This window comes from Amaranthus tricolor, chromosome 5 (assembly GCF_026212465.1).
Source record: "Amaranthus tricolor cultivar Red isolate AtriRed21 chromosome 5, ASM2621246v1, whole genome shotgun sequence".
Taxonomy (NCBI): Eukaryota; Viridiplantae; Streptophyta; class Magnoliopsida; order Caryophyllales; family Amaranthaceae; genus Amaranthus; species Amaranthus tricolor.
Genome location: NC_080051.1, coordinates 8,513,281 through 8,529,199, shown reverse-complemented (window position 1 = coordinate 8,529,199; position 15,919 = coordinate 8,513,281). Strand labels below are relative to the sequence as shown.

The 15,919-nt window shown below is 34.3% G+C and overlaps 1 protein-coding gene across 1 annotated transcript; it reads left to right on the top strand.

Annotated features, from left to right (window-relative positions):
- Positions 1-9,502: 9,502 nt before the first annotated feature.
- Positions 9,503-10,183, top strand: LOC130813377 (uncharacterized). The gene has a single exon (XM_057679211.1). It carries the CDS (start codon positions 9,503-9,505, stop codon positions 10,181-10,183), a length of 681 nt encoding a protein of 226 aa, XP_057535194.1.
- The last annotated feature ends 5,736 nt before the right edge of the window (positions 10,184-15,919 follow it).

Here is a 15,919-nt window from a genome sequence, read left to right as displayed (position 1 = left end):
AAATTCTTATCTTCTTAATTATTTTCGTTAACGATTATTTTAACGACTTTAACACTTTTATTTAAATTATTTTAAACTACTCCTAGTATAGTTTTATTAATAACTTTAATTAAGGTTTTAAGCTAGTTTTGCACCTAAAATAATCATAATTACCTAAATCTATTAGTCAAAACCTACCAATTTTTTTTATTACTTATTTACTAATATAAGTAAAGTAAGTTTTAAAAGAAATCAAACTTCATCCTTACCATCATGTTGGATGGTTATGGGTAGACCTGAGAAAATTTGATCCGACTCGAAAATGAACCTGGGACCCGACCCGACAAAACCCGAACCCGACCGACCCGAAAGCGACTTAATCCGAAACATGACCAACCCGATAATTACCCGACCGAAAATGACCCGACCGGAAACCGACCCGTTTTGACAGATTTAATATCAATTTTTAGAGTAATTTCAATGTTAGAATTCATTTCAAATAAAATTTTAGTTTTCAAAGTATCTCAACATATTGAGTATATCACTTGAACCCTAAAACTCATCAATAGATCTCAAAAACACGTATTTAACGTCTTTTTAGCCATCGTAATTATTTTTCTTTTAAAAAAGGACGTTATAATCATCTTAATTGAATACATGTATCTTGTTAAATCAGTCAAATGAGTTTTTAATTCTTCTACATTTCAGTAAGCAAATCAATATAATTTATACGAACGTTTCGCACGTTTGAATGAGCTTTTCAAAAAACGAATGTCGCTACCCTAAATTATAAAACGCGTATCTTATAAGACGAAATAAGTATTTAGTTAGTCGTATATCTTTCCAACATGAAAATTGTGAAGATAATTTTAACGTCATTTTTATCTAACGTTACAATTATAATAAACAAAATAACTTTTATAAAGCGCGTATCTTACAAGTCTTTCAAAATAAGTATTAATTCCCCTATTTTTCTTGCACTTAAATGAACCTGACATACCAACTATTTTTTGAAAATCGTACATGTAATTTCTCTAATGATTTTTTTTAGACATTTTAATGATTTTTTTTATGTTGAATTAGTCGATTGGATATTCTAATGTTTTATGGTAAGCCGTTGGGTCAATCCGAACCTACCCGAAACCCATAGTGATCCGACCTGAAACTGACCTGATCCGAAACTGACCCGACCCGAAAATGACCCGACCGAAATTGATCCGAACCGAAACCCGACCGACCGACCGTTTTCCCAAGTCTAGTTATGGGTATGATATGGAGCCATGATTTTTTTTTTATCCAAATATTATAAGATCTTGTCCCATAAATATCTTCTTTATATACTAGCTATTTTCCTAACATTCTACCTCGCAAAATTAAAACAAAACTCAGCCAAAATATATCATTCTAGTTGTGTAGTATTAAGGAATTATGTCATCTACTTTTCTTCCATTTTCTCCTAATTTCACTTCATTATATCAATTACTAATTCTCTAATCTGTTAATTAGTTAAAGAAAATCAAGAAGGAGCTTAATGCATCACCTTAATAGCTTGAATTATCATTTTCTTGGGAGCATAGTTGAGTATTCTTTTGGGTACTTGAAAGATCATAATTTTGGAGCTTGTGTACTTAGCTTGGAAGATCATACTACTAATTTTCTTTGGTGTTAGTATGGTGTAACTTCTTACCCTACTCTTTATGTGGAATTTTTACATTATAATTACTTTATAATATGCAAAGTATGAAATATATTGAGTATGTTTAAGTGAGAAGTTAGTTTAATGAAATTATAATTAAGATTAGTTAAGTATGTTTATGCTAAAAGTATTTTAAGTATTTTAATTATTAATTTTTGAACATGTTTAGAAAGTTGGTGAAAAATATCATATTCTAGTGATATTAAGTATTATTTTTATGTGTTACATTAGAAATGTTATTACATTTAAGATTTTTTTTTATGTTAGAATTTTTGTTAATATGTTTATGTTTGCCTATTATTTAGTTTATAAAGTTGTGTGCTATTTTACAAAAAAACTTTTACTAAGTATGGTCATGTTAAAATTTTTGTCATTATACTTTATTTTAATATTAAAACTTATCCTTAAAGTTATATTAAGCTTCTATTTATTGAGTAAAAGTTTTTATTTTAGTGATTATGTGAATTATTTAAATTTAGAATTTATTATGATAAATTAAATTAAGTTTTTTTTTAGTAAAAAAGGTCTAATAACAATCATAGGCCATTTGGCAACTATCATAAAAAAAAAGGGTTTTATTTACTATTTTAAGTTCTTACGAGCATTTTTTTTATAATAATAAGTTAAAAAGAAAATTTTGAGAAATTTTTATAAGTTAAGTGTTTCGTTGAATATATGAGATTTTTTATAAAAGTATTTTTGTGATATTAAATTACTAGTGCGTACCAAATATTCCTTAGTTGACTATTTGACCAAAATTTATGTAAAAAGGTAAAAGTAGTTTTTTTTAAAATAATTGTCTTTATGTGTCAAATTTTGATTTTATGAAAATATTAAAAGAATAAAGTTTTTACTAGTTTTATAACAAGAATTATTGATTTGTGATATAAGTTTTACATGTTTTATAACTAGAAGTAACGCTTTTGGTGAACTTATAAAATGTTATTTGTTTTATAACAAGAATATTGATTTCGTATCATTAAAATATGGATTTTTGGTGAATTTGTTGAATTTTGGAAATTTATCCATAGAATATAGTTTTACTTGATTCATAAGTATAATATTTTTTTTTGTGAAAAGAAAAAAATATTTATTTGTTTTAAATTTAAAAATGTTGATTATTGAAACTTATTTCAAGAGAAATAAAATTTAATAGCTACTTGGGAAAAATATTAATTTGTAGACTATTAATAGAATATTAAGTTATTAGTGTAAATTTATTTAGAAAATGATCTACTAAAAATAAAGTTCTAAATAAAGATTAATGTGTAAAACTTTAGTAGTGAACATAGAAGGGCATAAAGGTAAAATCTTATTAAATAAAGAAAGTTACCATCTAAGTTGGTCAAAGTCAAAGTCAACTTGTAGTAATTAAAATGTGATGTGCTTGTGTGAAATTTTATGTGTTTTGATTGAATGACCCTGATAATAAGGTAATGTCGAACCATGGACCAGCATGTAAAATCCTGGCGCCCGTGTAAGCCGGCACGTAAAATGCGGTGTAAGACAAGGGTTAGCTACCTATCCTGTTGAAGATAGGGCATAATTGTATTGGAAGGGTGACGACTCCCACCATAGTTAGATGTAGGGTTTCGGTCCTAATCTAACCAGACCCTTACATATATCAAGTGTCATATTGTTGTGCTTGTTGATTAGTGATGAACTTGATTACTGTTGATGCTATGAGGCATGGTACGATTATGAGTATTAACCAACTGAACTTGCTTAAGTATTAAGATTACCGAATTGTATAAGTAGCAATAACGTACTTCTACCTTGGTTGAAAATGTTATCTTAATGACTTAAAAGTGTGGAACAGTAAAAGAATAAGGTAAAAGTAAACAATGATGTCAATTAATTATAAGTTCGTACTCTAATTATTATTTTGTAATGTAGTGTATTATTTCCATATTTTGAGCTGCATACGGAGTTATGCTCGGCGTTAAGCGCTGAACGATTCAATCGGCTGTCATCCGTATTATGGATGGCAACATGTTGTAGGATTTAGTTTCAGGTTCCAATCCAGGCCGCAGCTACAATTTATTTATGCTATCAAGGACTTAGCTGCAAATTTTTTATATACTTCATGTTTGATGATTTTAACATATTTAATTTTAATTATTGTGTATTTTTTGAACGAACGATATGTATTTTTTCTTTTCCTACTTTTATGTAATATTTATCATATCTAATAAACATTTTTTAATTTTAAAGGTTTTTAGCAGATCGACATTTTTAGACTTCCGCATTATTTTGTAAAAATTTTCATTAATGTTAATTACGTATCGAGATTGCCGCTCCTGCTACATGTGGTATCACTGCTAAAGTTACTCGAATTGCTGAACTTTGGTTCTAATGAATAAGGATGTTCTCGATAGACGACACTAAAAAAAAATAATAAAAAAATAGAAGATTTTCAAATTATTTTTTTTCAAATACTTTTTTTTTGTATGTGCTTATGTGACTATATGTAAACTACCTGTTAGAATTATGTTAATGTGATATCGATTACATGTTTAAATTTCACTTGGGATGGCGAGAGACGATAATATTCCCCTCCACTTAAGAGTGTAGAATCGTAGAGCTAGAGGAAAATTTAGCAAGAATCAATAGTTTGAAGGTAAAGTTATTTCTAGTCATTTTCTCATAGGAAATTCATCCGCGGATATTCTTTTTTTCCAGAACTGATCGACCTTTTATCTCTACCTCTTTTTTTTCATAATTTCTCTATCCCTCTCAAACCTCAGAAATTGAATCCTCAAATAATATTACTTGATGGTTAACAATTCATATGTGACCGTATCTTTCCTAACTTTCCTCTTAAGATTTCGGACCACCATTTTCGGGCTATTTAATAGTGTTTGAATTGGGTACATATGATATTATTTTGAGGATGGATTGGTAGGGACATCATCATGCAGAGATTTTATGTAAGGAGAAAATTTTCGGGTTAAGACTCAAGGAGGAGAGTGCTTGATTAAGAAGAATTATGTGTTCCTTGTTCGAACCATTTATGTCATTCAAGCCATTAGGATGATTAAGTATAAAGATGAGGGATACCTATATTTTATTTCAAATAGTGAGGAGAAAACCAAATTGAGTATCAAGGAAACCCCGATTGTTTGTGAATACCCTGATTTTTTTTCCCGAGAATTTACCTAGACTACCCCCCAGGAGAGAGGCTGAATTCCATATGGATCTGATTCTTGATGTTACCTTGAATTCTAAGACTAAGTATCGTTTTGTCCCAACTGAGTTAATCAAATTGAAAAAGAAACTGGATTACTTATTAGAGATAGGTTTTATTCGACCTAGTTTGTCACCCTGGGGAGCACCTACTTTATTGAGAAAGAAGGATAGAACAATGAGGTTGTGCATTACTATAGGGAGATAAACAAGATTACCATCAAGAACCGTTACCCTTGTCCAGAATAGATGATGTTTTCGACCAGTTAGAAGCTAGGCAGTTAAATGTTTTGTAAGATTTATTTGAGGTCTAATTATCATCAATTAAGGATAGTCGAGGAGCATATTCTTAAAACTGTGTTCCAGAACGGTTATGGACATTATGGGTTTTTCGTGATGTCATTTAGGTTAACATATGCGCCATCAACGTTTATGGATTTGATGTAGAGATACCTTTGTCCTTATTTGAATAAGTTTGTATTTGTTTTTTTTATTGATGACATTTGGTATTTTCGAGGAACAGGAAGAAATATAAGGAACACGTGAGGATCATTCAAAACTTTTGAGGAAAGAAAAAGAAAAGTTATTTGGGAATCAATAAGTGCGAGTTTTGGCTTGAAGAAAAATATATTTTTTTAGGTCATATTGTGTCTACGGATGCAATTTCTGTGGATTCAAAAAAAAGATCAAGGCGATTGTCAATTAGCTGATTCCTAGGAATATAACTAATATCCGAAGTTCTATAGGATTAGTCGGTTATTATAGGAAATATGTTGAGATCTTCTCCAAAGTTGCTCATCCTATATTTGAGTTGTAAAGAAAGCGAGTCGATTTTTAGTGGAGTGAGAAACACATGATTTCTTTTGAGGAATTAAAGAAGAAACTTACTATTGCTTTTTTTAAAACAATGCCTGATTGTTGCAAACCATTTGAGGTCTATTGTGATTTTTCATTTGAAGATGTGGGTTGTGTACTTACGCAAGAAGAAAAGGTCATAGCTTATGCATCGAGGAAGTTGAGGCCACATAAGGTGAATTATCCCGTGCACCATATTGAACTTGCCATGTGGTGTTTGCTTTGATGTTGTGGAGGCATTATTTGTATGGGTTACCTTGTAAAATCTTCATCGATTACTAGAATATAAGGTATTTTTATTAACAGCAAGAATTTAACATGCGCTAAGGCGATGGCTTGAGATTATTAAATATTATGATCTTGAAATTGTATATTACCCTAGGAAGGCGAACGAGTTAACTTATATTTTAAGGAGAAGACCAAGAGTGTCCATGAATGCCATTATATCCGTACCTTAGGAGTTTTACCGTGAAATGCAGAGTTTGAGATTAGAGATTTGTAGACAACATAAGGTTGGACAATATTTGGGAGCAATGACCGTACAAACGAACTTTGTTCGATCATCATTGAGGCGCAACTTGAGGATCTAGAGATTATTGAGTTAATCCATATAGTTGAGAGAAATGAGACTAATGCTTTTGAGTTAAGAGAAAGAGGAAAGTTGAGTCTAAAACTTTTTGGACTTCTTAAGATTCTAAGGAGGGTCGGAGAACTTGCTTATGAGTTGGCATTACCTTAGCTAAAGTTCATAATGCGTTCCATGTATCCTAGTTAGAAGAAATATATTCAAGATCCATCGCATGTTCTGGCCCATGAACCCTTTCAGATTGATGAGTCTTTAGCTTACAAAGAGAGGCATATCAGGATTTTGGATACTCGAGTCAAGAAGTTTTGGAGTTCTAAGATTACATTGGTTAAGGTTTTATAGTCGAATCATGGAGTACAGGAAGCTACTTGGGAGAAAGAGACCGACGTGAGAGAGCAGTACCCTAACATTTTCAGTAAGTTCAAGTTTCGGAACGAAACTATCTTAAGGGGGAAGAGTTGTAACAGACTCGAAATTACTAATCTTAATCATTTTCGACTAATTCTTAATTCTTTCAATTTAGTTCCTAATCCTCGATTTCTAGCTCCAACTTCATCTAATTTATAAAATCTTATATTCCAACTAACTATATATTTATTGATTTAATTTCTGATTTAATTTCCAATTTGATTTTCAAATTCTTTAATGTTTAATTTTCTTTCAATTCCTAGTACTTGCTCGATTTCTTAAACTACTCCGAATATGAAATTTTAAATTATTATTATTTCTAAATAATTTTTTTTAGTCCAAAAGTTTCGATAATTAATTTCTATAAAAAAAATTCAAAATCATTAAATTAACTTTTGGTTTACGAAAACTTTACATTCAAAAATTCTTATCTTCTTAATTATTTTCGTTAACGATTATTTTAACGACTTTAACACTTTTATTTAAATTATTTTAAACTACTCCTAGTATATTTTTATTAATAACTTTAAGGTTTAAGCTAGTTTTGCACCTAAAATAATCATAATTACCTAAATCTATTAGTCAAAAACTACCTATTTTTTTTATTACTTATTTACTAATATAAGTAAAGTAAGTTTGAAAAGAAATCAAACTTCATCCTTACCATCATGTTGGATGGTTATGGGTATAAATATAATATGGAGCCATATTTTTTTTTATCCAAATATTATAAGATCTTGTCCCATAAATATCTTCTTTATATACTAGCTATTTTCCTAACATTCTACCTTGCAAAATTAAAACAAAACTCAGCCAAAATATATCATTCTAGTTGTGTAGTATTAAGGAATTATGTCATCTACTTTTCTTCCATTTTCTCATAATTTCACTTCATTATATCAATTACTAATTCTCTAATCTATTAATTAGTTGAAGAAAATCAAGAAGAAGCTTAATGCATCACCTTAATAGCTTGAATTATCATTTTTCTTGGGAGCATAGTTAAGTATTCTTTTGGGTACTTGAAAGATCATAGTTTGGAGCTTGGAGTACTTAGCTTGGAGGATCAAACTACTAATTTTCTTTGGAGTTAGTATGGTATAGCTTCTTACCCTACTATAACTTCTTACCCTAATTTTCTTTGGATTAAAAGGGCCAAACTCTCAAAATAACTCAAATGTTGGCCCTTTTGATCCAAATATCCTCAATAATCCTCAATTTCAAGCTGCTTTACAGTGGTTTGGACATCAACCGAGCCTAGTTAATCAAAGTTACCCCCCTTTAAATCAAAATGCCCTACTTTTTACTCCTTTTCAACAATCTTTTAATCAATATCCTTCATCGTTTCCTATTTCTGATCATTTAACTCAACAAATGAAGCAATCTCCAAGGGGGGAGGATTCTTATAATGGTACTTCGACTTCGGGAATAAGGGAAACAAGACATCTCAAAGAAATACATGAGGAACATATTGAAGTGGTCCCTCAACAAGTCTTTACCACGGCTAAAAAGACAACTACAGCCTGAACGTTTGGTGATCGGGTGAGTTGGAGCATACCTGAAGATAAGGCAATTGTTTCGAGCTACATTAATGCGGGAGGTGATATAGAAAGTAACACTAACACTAGAAAGGTTGGCTTATGGAATGATATAGTTAAATATTACGAGGAAGCACGGCAAGAGAACCCCAATGAGATACGTGAAAGGTCCCAAAAGTCCATGCAACTACGTTAGGATCACATCAACTCTACGGTTTCGAGATGGGTGGATATTTATGGGTTTGAGTTACGTCACAGAAAGAGTGGAGACTCAACTTTGAATGCTGAAAATCGTGCGTATGCAGCTTTCCAAAATACAAATAAAAATAAGCCATTATAATTGATGCATTGTTTAGAAATTATGAGAACATTTCCTAAATTGAACCCTGAAATATTTCAACTTCCTTCCGAAAGTGAAGTAACAAAAATGCATGCCCTGATACACCATACGAGGAAGGGATCGGTGCTACACCATCTAGACCTGATGGGATAAAGAAGACAAAGCGCAAGGGTAAAGAAGCTACTACCTCTTCAATGTCATCTGTAAACCTTGAATCTTTCAATTCTTCTTTTCTAGAAGTCTCAACACGTAGGATAGATCTAGGAGAGCGCATGCTTAACGTGATAAAGGAACGACGCGAAGAAAGAAGAAAGTTGAAGGAGGATGCGACAAAAATGAGGATGTTAAGGGTGTTAATGACTAAACCTATGCTTGATGATGTTGAAGCGGAGTTGTATCGAAAGTTGAGAGAGGAGTTCAACAATAAGTTTTTTTGAGCTTAAAACGACTAATGAGTCAATGTAATATTTCTTTTAATTATGTTAAGTAGTAAGTGTAATATTTTTTTTAGTTATGTTAAGTAGTAAGTGTAATATTTCTTTTAATTATGTTAAGTAGTCAGTGTAATATTTCTTTTAATTATGTATGCCATTTAGTAATTTCAATAGTATCTTATCTTCTGAACCCAATATTGTCACTGCAAGAATCTTATCTTCTGAACTGAATAATGTCACTACAAGAATCTTATCTTCCACCTTACCTTATCCCTAGATTTCGAAAAGTATGCATTTCAAAATTTTATTTTCTACCTTACCTTATCCTTACATTTTGAAAAGTGTGGATTTCAAAATCTTATCTTCAAACATTATATATTGCATTATTGAAATACATTGCCTATAAATTGTAAACTTTTATTCATATACCATCATCATCATAAAACTATTTTACTTCATCACAAAAATATATTATTAATAATGGAATTGAACTATAATTCCAATTCTTCAAATTCAAGTGAGGATGAACTGAACGAGTATTTGTTAATGGATTTCATCGAAGAAAATCGTGAAGTGCAAGCAGTGGAGGATGCAATAAGATACTTTGTTAACTCCACTGCAGAAAGAGATAGAAGTCATGATCTACGTCAGCGAAAAAAGAGAACTTACTTTCTTAGAGATCGGGAATCAGCAAATGAACGTTTAGTTGCTGATTACTTTTGTAACCAACCATTATACGATGAGCGCCAATTTCAGCGTAGATTTCGCATGAGGAAACACGTATTCATTTGCATTGTAGATACCTTAAGTGTCGATGATCGTTTCTTCCAGCAACATCCAGATGCATGTAAGCAACAAGGTGCTACAGCTCTTCAAAAGTGCACAACAACTATAAGAATGGTAGCATATAGATGTGCAGCTGATCAAATCGACGAGTATTTGAAACTTGGTGCTACTACATCCAAGGAGTGTCTTGCTCATTTTGTTGATGGTGTGATAGCACAGTTTTCAGCCACATACCTTCGAAAATCGACACTTGACGATCTCCAACATCTCCTTAGAGAAGGGGAAGATAGAGGCTTTCATGGTATGATTGGAAGCATCGACCGCATGCATTGGGAATGGAAAAATTGTCCCGTTGGTTGGAAAGGAATGTATTAAGGAAGATCTAGAACGGCGACTGTAATTTTGGAAGCCATTGCTTCAAGGGATTTATGGATTTGGCATGCTTTTTTTGGTACACCTGGTTCTGCAACGACATCAATGTACTCCAACGCTCTCCTGTTTTTGATACTATTCTTAATGGTCGAGCTCCACAAGTACAATTCAATGTAAACAGATTTACCTACAATAAAGGGTATTATCTAACTGATGGTATTTATCCTAAATGGGCAACCTTTATTGATGGCATAACTGCTCCACAAACCCATAAACAAAGGTTGCTCACTCAAAACTAAGAAAGTGCACGAAAGGATGTTGAACGTGCCTTTGGTGTACAACAAGCTCGATTTGCAATTATTCGAAAACCAGCTTTGGCACGGAGTGCGACTATGTTATGGAAGATCATGGTGGCATGCATCATTATTCATTATATAATTGTAGAAGATGAGCGCGACAATTACATAAATTATGAAGACCCCTAAGAGTTCCCCCAAGAGTTCTCCCAAGAACAACCTGAAAATGTACCGGGATCTTCAAGCGGTAATGCTATAACATTTTCTGTCACGCAAGGGCGATATGACAAACACAACTTTGCGATACTATTAGCTACAAGAGAAGAGATTCGTGATAGACAATCACATTTTTCTTTGAAGAATGATTTGATCGACCACTTGTGGCAAAAGTTCGAAAGCTCGTACTCTGACTAATCCGTATTTTAAAATCTCTACGTAATTCAATTTCATGGCTTGTTTCCTTATTTCGTTTTAAAATTTTAATGTTTTTGTCAATTTTATATATCTTGTTTGATAATATCTTTTAAAGTCTTAATTTATTATTAATTATCGTTACATTTTATTATTGATAACCAATTGATAATGTCAATTTTTCATTTATTGTTTATAATTAGTAATCAATTAATTATCGATATATTGTATAATTGACAACCCATAGATTAATTAACATCACCAAATGAATATTATAAAATTAATATAATAAATTAAAAAATATGAAAATATTAAAAATTTGTATGGCGGGGTATATATAAAAGTAGGAAAGAGAAAAAAAGAGGATATAAGAGGATACTTGAATGTTTGGAAAATTTTAAAGAGGAAAAGGATGAAAATAGTAAATATGATGTGGATGAAAGAGATGATGATGTGTCAAATGAAGAAAGAAAGAGAAATATTTAAGAGGATGTACCATTGTACATGATACTTGACACATAAACAAGTTACGTGTCATTTACATGACACACATAATCTTTCATTCATTTTTCTTATACCTGATTTTCTTCATAAAATTTACTATGACCTCAAAATTAATACGACTGATGCTCAAATATAATAAGTGAAATATTTTACTTAGTCCCAATAAAATAACATATTTAAAATTTTATAACCTAATAATTAACTTAAATTAATTACTATTTAATTAAGTCACTAAAATAGAGGACGTCTCAATCTTTCATAAGAGTTTGTGTTTTAATTATTAAGTGCCTCAATTTCAGAAATCCATAAAAAAAAAAATATACAGGGCCTCAATAGTCTTTATTGCACCCCTGATTGGGCCATACTCAAATTATATGTATTGGACTTCGAGAATGGGCAATAGTGAAAATTTTGAAAAAAATAAGATCATTTAACAACATAATTCCAAAAATAAGCTTCGTGAAAACTTATTTTCCAAAATAAGCGTCCGTACATCCAAACCTAGCCTCGGTTTAAGTCGTTGTTACTAACAGCGAAAGAACAAAAAAAAAAAGAAAAAGCATAAGTCGCTGTTAGTTATAGAAACTAATGGCTTTTTAATTTTCCAGTTTCCTTCTCCCATTTTAGTTCACGCGTTTTTCTTTTCCTCAATCAACCTACGAGATCTCCTTCTTCTTTCCACCATTAAAATCAAATTCAATCCTTCAACTAAACTCATCGAATTCCAAGTTTGTACCACTAATTAGTTTTGTCATCTTGCTACATCGACCTAAGGTACTATTTTTTTGTGTTTTTTTTCCATTTTCGAAAAATTAGGGTTTACTGAATTTTGTTCAACTTTCACGTTAATGTAGGTTCCTAAACTTGCAATTTACTAATTCTTGTTGATCTACAGCTTATTGAGGTACATTTTTATCATAATGTTTTTTATTTGGTGTTGAATTTAAAATGTATGTCATGTATGGTGGTCATTTACACTTAAAATCTACGAATATGTCGAATGTAGTTGTTATTTACGTTGATGTTCATAATGAGGTTCTTTGTTCGTAAATTTGTTGTTGAATTTGAAATGTATAGTGGTCATATATTTATGAACCTGATGGTGATGTTGATTTTGAATGTATTGTTGTAGAAATGGATTCATTTCGTGTGACTGTTGTATGCTTTTGGAATGGTTCAATTCGACCAACTAGTAACAATGTTAAGTATATTGGGGGAAGACATAAATTGTTTGCATGCAACTCATACATGGATTTGAATGAATTTAAACATTTTATATGCTCTAAGATTGGCATTGACACTACAAGAAGTACTGTTAATTTATGTTTTAAGTACAATCTGAGTGGAGATTTGTTAGCTTTTCCGGTTGAGGATGAGGAGGCTATAGATGCAATGTGGGAGTATTCAAGATCTACCCCTACTCCTTCTTTAGAGTTATATGTAGAAGAGGTACCCCTAGGGAATGAAGATATCAATGTTGTGGAATGAGTATAACTTCTTTTGCTCCTTCTCATACGCCCTTCCCTACTCAAGAAACCCAAAATCCCTTTATGCCATCTTCTTCTTATCCTTCTAATGAACCCAATCAACTTCAATTTCAAGTCTCAAATGATGATACTTTTAACTTAGAAGATACAAATGAGCCTTGGGATGATGTTAATAGTGAGAGTAATGAATTCGTTGAAGCTCCTTCTGAGGACGATGTGGGTGTTGACGAGGAGGCTCTAGCTAATGACATGACCTTAGGAAACATTCCAACAATCGTTGCTCCTACACCCTATGCAATGGTTCCCCCTCTAGATGAACGCATTGAGGAAAACTCTTGGAGGTCTTGGGATTGTGATACAACCTACACCGATGAAGGAGAGTTTCAAAAGGGTATGATGTTTGATAACAAGGATGCCTTGTTGGACGCTGTTAGATTGTATCACATTCGTAGGAGCGTTGAGTACCGAACTGAGACTTCAAATCAAACCGTGCTCACCTTGAAGTGTAAGAGAGGGTGTGGTTGGAGGCTTAGGGCTAGGAAGAGCTCCTATTCACCATCATGGGAGATTATTACGTATAAAGGGAAGCATGGGGGTTGTGTATTAAGTACTGAAAATGTGTCAGTTGGGCACATTCATTTGACATCTTCCGTGATTAACAATCTTATTAGAAATTGTGTTGCTCAAGACCCATCAATTAAGGTCTCTGTTGTCCGTCAAATGGTGAAAGACCAATTTGGTGTCGAAGTGACCTATAAGTGGGCATGGTGTGCTAAACAGCAAGCCCTTCTCTCCATGTATGGTACATGGGAAGATTCTTATCCTCTTCTTCTACGTTTCTTGAAGGCACTGCAAGTTTCAAACCTCGGGACTGTAGTTGAGTGGTTCTTTAAGGAAGATAATGATGTTGGTGTGTACGTCCGTCCTAGTATTAGAACTTTCCAACGCGTGTTCTGGGCTTTCTAACCTAGTATTGAGGGATTCAAGTATTGCAAACCCCTTAATGCCATTGATGGAACACATTTGTATGGTAAGTATCGCCATACGTTGTTGACTACGATTGCCTAAGATGAGAACAAGGGAATCTTCCCGCTTGCCTTTGCTTTGGTCGAGAAAGAATGCATAGCCGCCTGGTCTTGGTTTATGGCGTGTGTTCGTAAGCATGTGATGCATAGTCCAGGGTTATGTGTTATTTCCGATAGACATGCGGGCATTATAGCAACCATGGAGGAGCCGGAATGGCAACCTTCGAACGCCCATCATAGGTTTAAGCTAACATAATATTTGCTTTCAGGTGTCCGACACGGAGACCATATACACCAGGCATCCCGATTCAGCTCCATGGGTGATTGACGCACAGATCGTCCCGTAACTTCAGCTCGCGAGGCTGTATGACTTCCACCAAATCGCGTACGAGAGAGTCGATCGGGCGCTAGTCACGGATTTAGTCGAGCGGTGGCGCTTGGACACTCATACCTTCCACCTACCTCTAGGTGAGGCTACCGTCACATTACTTGACGTAGCTCTGCTTACACGGCTTCTCATCAAGGGATATGCCGTGTGCACCGATGGACGCCTACTCGAAAGCTGGCAAGACAAAGTTCATAGATTATTAGGAGTCCGACCTCCGGTAGAGGTAACCAAAGGGAGTAGCCTGCGCGTAACATGGCTTGCGCAGAACTTCTCGCACCTCCCTGAAGGTGTTGATGACGCCACCATTTAGGGCGTATCTCTTATATCTGATTGGCGCTGTCTTGTTCTCCGACAAGACTGGCAACCGGGTACAACTATTGTACTTGACGTTGCTTGATGCGCCATGGGAGGTCATCTCCGGGTACAATTGGGGTTCGGGTGCCCTAGCGTATCTGTACAGGAGACTTTGTGAAGCTTCACGGAAGAACGTGAAGGAGATCGCTGGGCCCCTCATTATTCTGTAGGTAATACTAAGTTTACATGTTACCGTATTTTTCCTTTTGTTAAATGTTTTTGTGTTTCATTTACTTACTTATAATTGTAATTCATAGCTTTAGGCATGGGAGCATGTTGTCATTGGTCAACTGATGAAGAATGTAGGACGTGGTGCATTTGTGCCACCAATTCTTCCACCTCCACATGTGCCATATGGATCGCGGTGGTCCTTTGAAAGACAAATAAGGACCAACACAGGATCGGGCGTGGGGTTCTATCGCGATCAACTCGATCTACTACGAGCGAACCAGGTAACAAATTCACTACAACCTGTTTTGTGACTATCACATTGCGTAGCTTATTAATCGAATTTTCACTCATAGTTTCGATGGGAGCCTTACCCCGCTGAGGCATACGCTGCGGTACCCCAACACTCGGGCATATTGTCAGGGGCGTGGAGAGCATCTGTACCTCTGATTTGCTTTGACATATTCGAAGTGCATCTCCCGAGGCGCGTACTGCACCAATTTGGGATGGTACAGGCATCCCGCCGCCATGTGACACAGAGGCGGAGCTCCATAACTCTCGCAAGGGTCAGGATCCCAAGAATTGGCTCGAGATCAACTGGCGCCATGTCGCTCGTTGGGAGCACAGGCTAGAGCTGCTGGCCCAAGGTGCGTCGATCGAGGCTGTAGGCACACCTACTTCGGCAGATTACATACCGTGGTTCATCTCCATCACTTGTCGATGGATGACACCACGAGGTATCATGGCGGCAGCCCAGTACACTCCCGCAGCACCGACGATGACACACTTTGTAAGTATTCTTCAACATTGATTATTATCCATATAACCTACATGTTAAACATTTCATTAATACTTAAGTCTTACTACAGGCACAGGGCATTGCATCAGTCATCAGCTCCTCCCAAGAGGAGCACGTACTGAAGATTGCCCAAGGCATACTCCGAGGAACGCAGTTTCAACACTTCATACCGGAAGTGACTGCGCCCCACACCACTAGGTACGAGTACGGGTCATCTCCTCATCATGCCGACGTTCATCTTGAGGAGGTTGACTTAACGTGCCTGGACTACGGTGCCGGGTCCTCACAGGGTGCCACATCATCACAG